This window comes from Pelodiscus sinensis, chromosome 5, assembly GCF_052426305.1.
Source record: "Pelodiscus sinensis isolate ZL-2025 chromosome 5, ASM5242630v1, whole genome shotgun sequence".
NCBI lineage: Eukaryota > Metazoa > Chordata > Testudines > Trionychidae > Pelodiscus > Pelodiscus sinensis.
In genome coordinates this window covers 73539123-73549076 of record NC_143056.1, presented here as the reverse complement: position 1 = coordinate 73549076, position 9954 = coordinate 73539123, and the positions used below count along the sequence as shown (strand labels likewise).

General features: G+C 44.5%; 1 protein-coding gene across 1 annotated transcript; it reads left to right on the top strand.

Annotated features, from left to right (window-relative positions):
* The first annotated feature begins 2576 nt into the window (after positions 1-2576).
* Positions 2577-8801, top strand: FAM180B (family with sequence similarity 180 member B). The gene is made up of 3 exons (XM_014568648.4): positions 2577-3031; positions 5422-5501; positions 7911-8801. The coding sequence occupies exons 1-3, from the start codon at positions 2944-2946 to the stop codon at positions 8352-8354; spliced, it is 612 nt and encodes a 203-aa protein (XP_014424134.1). The 5' UTR covers positions 2577-2943; the 3' UTR covers positions 8355-8801.
* The last annotated feature ends 1153 nt before the right edge of the window (positions 8802-9954 follow it).

The window sequence follows — 9954 nt, the reverse complement described above, 5'->3', positions numbered from 1 at the left end:
CCGCATCTAGACTGCCGTGCTGTGCTGGATCAGCTGAGCGTCGGCACAGTGTGGGGGCCATGTTTATTTTAATGATTATTTAAATCCCCACTTCTTTGCCTATGCTGGGTAAACTAGAGCCATGGAGCCATGTAGTCTAGACATAGCCTATGTGTGTGTGAGCATTGGTTTGGGTTGGCCTTTTTTAGACTGCTGCAAATCCCTGTATTTGGAACTTGGCTTAGTTATCTTCTAGTGAAGGGCAGTTGCTTTCAGTATAGTCATGAAAAGTTATGGCTCTTCTTGTGAAGAGGAAGCAGTAATGGCAGCAGTCAATAGGCTTTCTAGGTTTTATACAATGCCCAGATTTGCTTTGAGCCTACACATCCCTCTGTGTGAGCTGATTAAGTAGAAAATATTCTTTTGGCCACTGTTAGAAACATGACACGACTGGTGTTTTATGCTGGGAATATACAAAGCTATGGGAAAGTATCTCTTGCGCTAGTAGTCTTTGGCAGTTTATCCATTATTGCAGATAGCACTTAGCAATCCCTCAAAGTTGCTTGGGGCATAATACCATCAATCATGGCACATGTAACATCAAAAAGCTACTGTGTTAAGCCAGAAAAATGTGGGGTGGTCACTGAAACAGAAAACTCTTGCATAAATGGAAGTGGGGAGCTTCAGTGTGATAGGTAAGAAGTTCAAGGCCCTGTCAAGCTAAGACCTAATGCTAGGACTGCTAATGGAAAATTGCAGTAGAGTCCAAACAGGTATCCTAATGGAGTCAGAGCACATAACTTGGCTTAAGGAAAAGCTTTTGACTATCCAGAGTATTTACTAAGAAAACTAGGGCTAAATCCATTCTGGTGAGAGAACGTTGAGGGGTTGTAACAACATAAAGACATGCTTGCAGCTGCAGCCTTGGAACTCATCCAATGCTATCTTTAGAGACTACAAGGCCTCCCATTATGTTGCTCAGACTAGTGACTAAAGTGCTGGTGGAGCTGGAAGGAGTACTATGTAACAATAAGGGAGAGGAGCCATGACATAATATTGGTTGGAGCAATAAGGTGGATTTTTTGCCCTGAAGTATTTCAAGTTCTGTGGGAAATGTATATGTTTCCTCCACTGGAGAGCATGAACCCTATATTGTCTGGGGCTCAGTGTCTTCAAAGCTCCACTGTATCTAGTAGGCATTGGTAGATCCCATGGGAGGAACAGGACAATTTTCCTCATAGCAGCTTAGTTTGAAATGCTTTGGAATTGCTACTGATCCTGACACCTTCTTCACAGCAAGATACTGTGCAGGAATTTGTTCAACTCTAACTTGTGCAGAAGGGCAACCAGAGAATGCTTTTAGCTTCACCTAAGCTTCTGTCTTGAACACAATAAAGAAAAAAATGTAAACTATAACTAAATACCTTCCTGTAGCAGTAGTTCTCAAACCAGTAGTTGGAGAATTTGCTCATGCGCCATGGGGCACTGCTTAGTCATATACTGCCAATTCCCCGTTCCCGTCCCTACTAAATTGCATTAAAATCGCCTAAATATTTTCCCAACACTGATTCTATATGCCAGCGACTGCTGTAGTTATTGCAAGCAAAGGATGTAATGGCAAACAAGAGTGTGGGAGGTGTGCACAAGATTGTCTCTACTATAATGTTCATTCTGCCAAAAAAGACTGAGAGATCCCATCCTAGATTAAAGAGTTAAATGAGGAGTAACTGGAGCTGAAGTGAGGAAGAGTAGCCTGACTTGAGAAATCCATGGCTATTATAAAAATACAGTGTTTTTTTCTAGCCAAACTGTAGGCAAAAACAGTTCCTTCAGGAGAGAAATTCTAAGCCTCCCATTTCCTAAGCCACTAGACTTTTTTGTGGATCACAAATACCTCTCCCATAGGCTGGTATTTACCTTTGTAGCTTTGCAACCATATTCATTGTCAGTGGCAGATTTAGGACCATGCAGCTGCTTAAGGCCCTATTCTATATCCTCAGATTCAATTACCTACTAGAACACTAGTTCTGAGTGTCATTACAATAGTCTTCTTAATTCTGGAGGCAGCACAGTGGAATCCTCTGTCTTCCTGCTAAGAAAGGTATAAGCTTCAGTTTCACCACCTGTCTTCCTAGCCTAGTGGAGAGGTTTTTTTCCAGAGGTCACAGAACTTCAGCCTGAGTCGGACTGTAAATGAGGAGAGGGGGCTGTCTGGGATGCACAGGGGTAGAGACCTAGTAATAGCTCTGGAGGGACATAGGTGTGAATTTGTACATATAACTACAAAACTGAAAGCTAGTCTTGTTTATTGTGATGCAGAAGTCAGTCACACAAGTGGGCAGTAAGCTAACTGGCTTTTGTCTTTGTCGTTTGACAGATCATTGTACTAAACATTCCCTTCAGGAGGTTTTCTACAGTTGAAAGAATTCACCTTTCCTTTGTCAGACTGAATATCTTGGATGCTGTTGTCCTGCTGTGGTGCCTATAGAGGCTGCCAACCCCAGCCTGCTGTGACATTTCAAGATTGTTTTCAAAATTCCAAACTTAATAAGCAGAACATGTAAAAGGAAGCCAGGGAGCTGAGAAAAAGCATTCTGGTGTGGGGAGGATGAGGATATTCACACTTCACAGGGAAATTAGATTAAACTGTTTGTTACATGTTTAAATGGAAAATCTCTTGGAATTAGAAATTTCCCATTAAAATACTTAGGTGGAAAAATCAGAATTCTTCCAACAACTAAACAACAAAGTCTTAAAGTTTCCAGATTGTAATGGAAAATAGTCTTTGGGAACAGACAATTCAACAGCAGGCCCTTCCCTGGACTGGAATCAGAGAGAAGGGAGGATCCATTTCAGCGGAGGCTGCTGGGATTAGAGAAAAGGAGGAGAGAAGCCACAGTAAACAGCTCTCACTTCACCCAAGATATTTATCTACAGAATCAGTGGTGGGGTCCTTTACCGGGCATGGCACCCATGCTCCAGCTGCAGCTCAGAACCTGGATGTGGATTGCTCTGGTCCTCTGTGTGTTTGCTGGACCATGGAGGCAGACAGGTAGGAGATGCACCTGCAAGGGAGGAGGCTGCTCTGCAAAGCAAATGTGCATGGGTGATGGGTTTTACCTAAATCCCAAATAGGCCAGAGGGTTGGCTAAATTGACAAAAACAACTTTCTGTGATAGAGCACAAATCATTTGCTCTCAGTGCTGGACTCTATTCTGTCAGAGGGAAGAGGGATTGCAGAGTTTGTCTCTGGGAAAATTGAGAGGGATCTACTCCTGACATATAGTACTTATTTGTCCCCCCCAAATGCCTTTTATGCCTTTACAGTCTTTGTTGACACTTACAGAAGGTCGCTTGCTGAATTATTTCCTATGCAGTGCTCATATGTCCCCTATGTGAGAGACCCACTGTCTGTTCTTGTAAGGCAGATCTACCACCACTCTTCAAGACAGGAGGCAAGACTCCTTCAGTCCCCACTGGAGAAAGCTTTTCCATGTGTCTTTACTAAGCTATTGATGAGGAAAGATTGTGAAGGAAGCCCTATGAGAACAGCTTCTACTTCTGAAGAAAGTTGGGACAATTATTTTCAAATATTTATGTTTTACTCAACTTATACACTGTCACAGAGAATGGAATTTAAAAATATTAGTAGGAGTAATTTGAGGATTATTCTGTTAGTTTATTAAAACCCTGCAGCTGGCTGGATGTTCCCCAGTAAAGACATCTGCAAACTTAGCTGTAGTCAGAAGGTGGAATGGCAGTCAGGTAGCCACTAGCAGAAGTCCAGAAAAGCAGCTTTCAGAGGGTGCAGTTTCTTTACTTGAGACAAGCCTTGCTGGAATGTGCACTGAGGAGATGGAAATAGCAGCTAGAATCCCAAATAACATTCTGAAAGCACATCTGGATTTGATCAGGGAGCCTGCAGCTGTGTAAAGAAATGAACCTTCCCTCAGGCAGAAGGGAAACCAGTATCCATTTCTAAACAGCTCTTAACATTCCCATGGAGAACTGTCCTCAAGAATGGAAAGTTGAAAGCTGATTTTGGTAGAAGCACCACATAATTAAAAGATTAAATCACATTTCTGTTCATTAAGTGCACCTGCTAATTTTAACTCTTGGGATCCCACAGACAAATATGCTGAGTACTTGCAGCTAGTTTACCCAACATAAACTGCTTCACATGAGGACCAGATCTCCCCTCATCAAAAAGACAGCCAGCCTCTCATTCCTTCTCCCAGCACTGTCTTTCTGCATAAAATTCTGTTTAATGCTAGTCGCTTCCCAATCCTGGCCCACCCAACCTAACCCTGCTTTCTCTTTCCTGGCCTGAAGGAGAAGTCTGGAACTAATAGAAAGAGAGCTAGTATACATTAGTACAGGTCAAGAAAAGAAGGAGACCTGTGTCACAAAATCATAATTTAGTGCTACTTTCCAGTGGCCAGAAACTCTTACTCCCTGATACAGTGTTCACCTCACTCAGCTTAAACCCCTTTGACATGAGCCAAAGCCCCAGGTGACATCCATCCAGGATTTGGGTGGTATCCTAATGGTTCATATGTAACTGCATAATATGTATTCCTGGAGGCTGATGCTACAAAACAGTCACTGAAGGAGAGCAATTCAGAATCTTTCTCAGACCACATGGGAGAGAGAGAAAACCCAGCATGAGGGTTTTCCTACAGACTTGCCAAAGTAGGTACTTTAGCTCTCTGATATTCCACCGCCAGAATGATACTTGCTAGGAATAAGGGGTTAATGTCCTCAAATCCTCCTTTCCCTTTCTTTAACCTGCTTATCTCCTTTATAAAAGCCCAATTCTGCTCCCCCAAATCCAATGGTTAGACTCACTCTTTAACACTTAGGATACATCTCCACAGCAGCTGGGAGGTGTAATTTCCAGTGTAGGTAGACATACACATGCTATCCTTGTTCAATCTAGTGTCTAAAAATAGCAGTGTGACTCTGATGGCATCCCGGATGGTTAGCCTGAGCTACTGCAGCCATCTTGTTATTTTTAAGCACTAGCTCAAGGAGAGTTATCAGGCTGCATGTCTATACATGTTGGGGGTACGTCTACACTGCAAACTAAAGTCGAGTTAAGATATGCAACTTCAGATATATTAATTGTGTAGCTGAAGTTGAAGTCGCTTAACTTGGCTTTTGGTGCTGTCTACACAGTAGGAAGTCAAAGGAAGAATACTTCCTTCAACTTCCCTTACTCCTCATGAAATGAAGGTTACAGAAGTTGGAGTAAAAAGCCCATTATTTCAAAATTATTTTGAAATAACCATGCAGTGTAAACATAGGCTGGGAATGCTGTATTTTCACAACCTTGCATATCACAGGAATACACACATCAGAAATATCCAAGACAGATAGACTTGGTTACTGAGACACAATAGGGAGTATGTGTTAAGCTGTTGCTCTCTTAATGTTTTCCAGATGGGCAACTTCACACTGAAGGCCATGCTGATGACAATGTGTTTTATGACAAGCTGGAGGATGCCAACATCATTCTAGAGGTCATTTGGGTTATGCTCTGGGACTCTGGGAAAGGATGAGAGTGTGGGAGCTCCTGTGGATGGAGCGATCCTGACCAATCCAGCTTTAAACACTCAAATGTTCAGCTAGTTCTCGTTGTTTTTCTATTTCAGGGACTCTAGAAGATGCCTTAGGATATGTCTACACAGAGGACATATTTCGGGATACCTCCAGTATCTTGAAATAGCTATTCCACGTCTTAAGAGCAAGCTCATTATATCAAAATATAACAGGCTTGCTGTTCCAATGTCACTGTAAACCTCATTGCATGAGAGATAAGGGGCATTTTGGAATAGCGCCTTATTTTGAATTAACATAGAAATAAGCTACGTAATTTGTATAGGTCAAATTGCATAGCTTATTTTGAAGTAAGGGTGCTGTGTAGGCTCACCCTTAGTGTGCATCTCCACCAAGTCATTGCCATAGTGAATGAGACCAGTGAGGTCCAACTAGTCCAGCATCCTGTCTCTATTGGTAGCCAATGCCAAATGCTTTAGAAAACCCCCCACAATGGATAATTATAGAATAACCTTCCCAACATATGAGTTAGTGGTTGGCTTATGTTCTGAAGAAGGAAGGATTAATTATGGCACTTTCAGGGGGTGGGTTAGCACTTAAGATGCTAATAAGTGAATGGGGCAGCTCTTTCTGCAATAGGAACACTTTTTCAAATGAACCCAGAGAAAGCAGATATGAAGGAGGTCCCTGAGCCAGGGCAAAAGTTAGCCAGCTTGGTGCCAGGGTGAAGGGCTAGATTTACCGGTGAGTTCTGCCTGGAACTTCTTGAAAGGACCATAGGAAATATCCTATGTTGCTGAAGCCAGTGTTGGTCCCAAGATACTAGAGAGACAAGGTGGTAAGATAATATCTCTTACTGCATACAGAGCTCTTCATCAGAGCCCTGTCAGTAGCAGAAGCTGGTCCAACAAAAGACAGATCTCACCCCCCTTGGCTCTCTATGAAAGTGGACGCAAGAGTAAAATCTCCTGTCGCCACAACCTGTTCCACAAGGTGGCGCCTTTGGCTCGACCCTCCAGTTGACGGGCGCGCTGGAAGAGAATCGCTGCGCGCTCGAGAGCAGCCGGCAGGTCCGTGCCGGGCTGGAGCAGCAGGGCGCCCAGCGGCCGCGAGCTGCACTGTATTCCCAGCGGTGCCGGTTCCAAAAGGCGCGGGGCTGGCGGGCCCCTGCTAGGGCTGCATGGAAGTGCAGAGCCCCCTGGGGGCGGGGCGTGCGGCAGCTCAGATCCCGGATCCTCGCTCGCAGCGAGGCCACCGCATGGAGCGGGGCGCTCCGCCCTGCCGGAGGGCAGGCGAGGACAACCCGAGCGTGTCAGGAGAAATCGCGTCCGAGAATGGGGCTGCGCAGCTCCCCCACCCCCACGTGTGGGGCCGTGCAGCTCCCACAGAGGCGACACCCTGCCCCGCTGGAATTGTTCCCTCTCTCACTGGCGCGTCCAGTGCGCCCCCTCCCTCGTGGCAGGGCTGAGTCCCGTGCAGGAGCCGGCCGGGAGCGGGGCCCAGGGCTATGCCCCAGGGAAAAGCCGCTGCTGTGGGCAGGCCGAGCGGGACAACTTGCGGCCTCGCGGCGAGGTGTGTAGCTGGCAGGTCTAGTAACAGCTAAGTGCTGGGTGCACAGGAGGTAGGAGGAATCAGCTGCTACCCGGCTTCACCAAAGCGAAGGGAAAGAGCTAGATACAAAGTGGGGGAGATGCAAGGCGAAGCAGAGAAGGATCCAAGGAATAAGGGGCTAGACAAGTGAAGGCTTGAAGAGAGGCTTAACCATATCCCACACCGAAATGTAGTGATTGCACTGGCAAAGGTAACTGAGTTTGGAACAGAAATTCATTAGCACTGAACAAGACATAGGATTTTTTAATCTCTTGCTCTCCCCTATGGAAAGTCTGCACCCTCTGTGGGACACAGAGAAGTGGCATGCTAGAGGCAGAAATAGGGAACTTCAAGGTGCAAGTTAGGGAAGGCAGAAAGGGAACAGGCCCAGAAAGGGAGGTAAGAGGAGTCTCTGCCCAAATATGTCAAATGGGGCAAGAAGCATTGCAAGCCCTTGTGATACTACCATGACTCATGATTTTATGAACTGGTTTTAAGGTGCTCTGGCTCCTAGCAATAACTTCTCCATGATTCCCTTTTTCTCCCCATAATGAAAATAGCCACTTTCTCCTTTTATTTTGAATTACTTAGAAGCCAGGCTACCCTTGGCTAATATGATAAGACAAGCTGCTGTGAGTGAAATGAGAGGTGAGGGAGGGGAACAAGGGTGGCCTGTCCATATAGGCGAACTAAGCAGTTGCCTAGGGCGCCAAGTTAAATGTGGCGCAATTTAAAGTGACTGGCCCTAGACTTCTTGTTCTTATACTGTCCTCCTCTTCCAGTTGTTCTGGGAAGGACTAGAGATTGAGGCTAACAAGACAATCAGACTGCAAGATGAGGAACTGGCCTCTCTGCGTTCAACAAAGCGACTGCTCCAGATCTTCCAGCACCAGGTTCCTAAGACACCAGAAGGGATCAAGGAGCAGCTGGAATATCTTTCACAGGCAGATGCCCCCCTGAGTCTAGTAGAGTTTGATCAGCTTCTCTTCACCAGTGTTTACTGCGCTTATCAGATTCGTTCCATTCAGGGCTTGGACAAAAATCTCTGGATCAGTTTCTTTTCTCAGCTAGTTGATGAAATCATCCATGATCTCTGCAAGGGATTCTGCCCTGCAAATTCCACTCTCCTAGCTTCCTGGCCCTGGAAGGAGAAGCCTTTTTATTTAACCTCCCTGAAAAAAATGTATCATTCCAACCCTGCCATGATGAAGAGAGGCACTGAGTAAAAATATGGACACGAGGAGATTCAGTTGCATTCTTGTTATTCAGAGTGGTGCCACTCATCCCAGATTATGCTGGTTACTGTGCAGAACTGCCACCGTTCTTCCTCTTTTGCTTTCTGTATTGTACTGGCAACATCCTAGGAATTTATCAATCAGCTATTGTCCCATCTTTAAGTGTGAAACAAGGCCTGCATTATCTCCTTAGAACCTCCATAGAGGATACTTCTGAGATGCACTTTTGCCATCACTGCCAACCATTAGCGATAATGATTCAGGTATTAGCCTGTAATGACTGAATTCCATCTCAAGTAATTCTAGTTTGCCTCCCTGAATTCCCCATGGTTGCAGTTGGCTACAGTATCTTTTCTTCATACAGTAACACACTATGGGTATGTCTACACTTGCACCCTCTTTCAAGAGAGGGATGCAAATAAAGACATTTGAAATTGCAAATGAAGCTGGGATTTAAATATCCCATGCTTCATTTGCATATTTGTATTATGGAGCTATTTTAAAATTCGCTCTATTTTGAAAGAACAGACGCTGTTAAGACACGGTTATTTCGAGAGAAAACCCTTCTCTCGAAATAACCCTTATTCCTCATACAATGAGGTTTACCTGTTATTTCGAGAAAAGGGTTTTCTCTCGAAATAACCGCATCTTAACAGTGTCTGGGTATGTCTACACTACCCCCCAAGTTCGAACTGGGGGGGGTAATGTAGTCATATGGAGTTGCAAATGAAGCCCGGGATTTGAATTTCCCGGGCTTCATTTGCATAAAGCCGGCCGGCGCCCTTTTTAAATGCCGGCTAGGTCGGACCCCGTGCCACGTGTAGCCGCGCGGCACGGGGTCCGACCTAGCCGGCATTTAAAAAGGGCGCCGGCCAGCTTTATGCAAATGAAGCCCGGGAAATTCAAATCCCGGGCTTCATTTGCAACTCCGTATGACTACATTACCCCCCCTAGTTCGAATTAGGGGGGTAGTGTAGACATACCCTCAGTTAATTCGAAATAGTGCCATAATGCAAATATGCAAATGAAGCGTGGGGTATTTTAATCCCGGCTTCATTTGCAATTTCGAATGTCTTCATTTGCATCCCTCTCTCGAAAGAGGGTGTAAGTGTAGACATACTCTGTGTGGCATAGTAGTGCTGTTTTTACAGCTGCTGTGTTGCACATTATAGATGACTGCACTCTGTGGTGATTTATGTTATATTCCTAGAACAGTTTCCCAAATAATGTACATTCATTTCATTCCAAAAACACCTGAAAATATACTGATTCCATGAACTCTTCTGGTATAATTTCCCACATCATATTAGTACAGAATGGGTATTTGCTTATATCTTATCTACTAAACTTTTGAAGATGGGGATCCAGTTATGTGTTTAGAAGATTTTACCTCTTCTAGATATGTGATAATCATTATCTTTATAATAAGGAGTTCAATCAATAAAAATATAGAGAGCTCAATTATGGTTTTTTTTTCATACTCCTTGCAGCCTGGTATTAAAAACAATTTTCAGTTCGTTCAGGTGAGTTTTATTTTATATTGGTTTCTCAGTTTGTGGTGAGTCCCCCACTTAGACCACAGATGCACTAA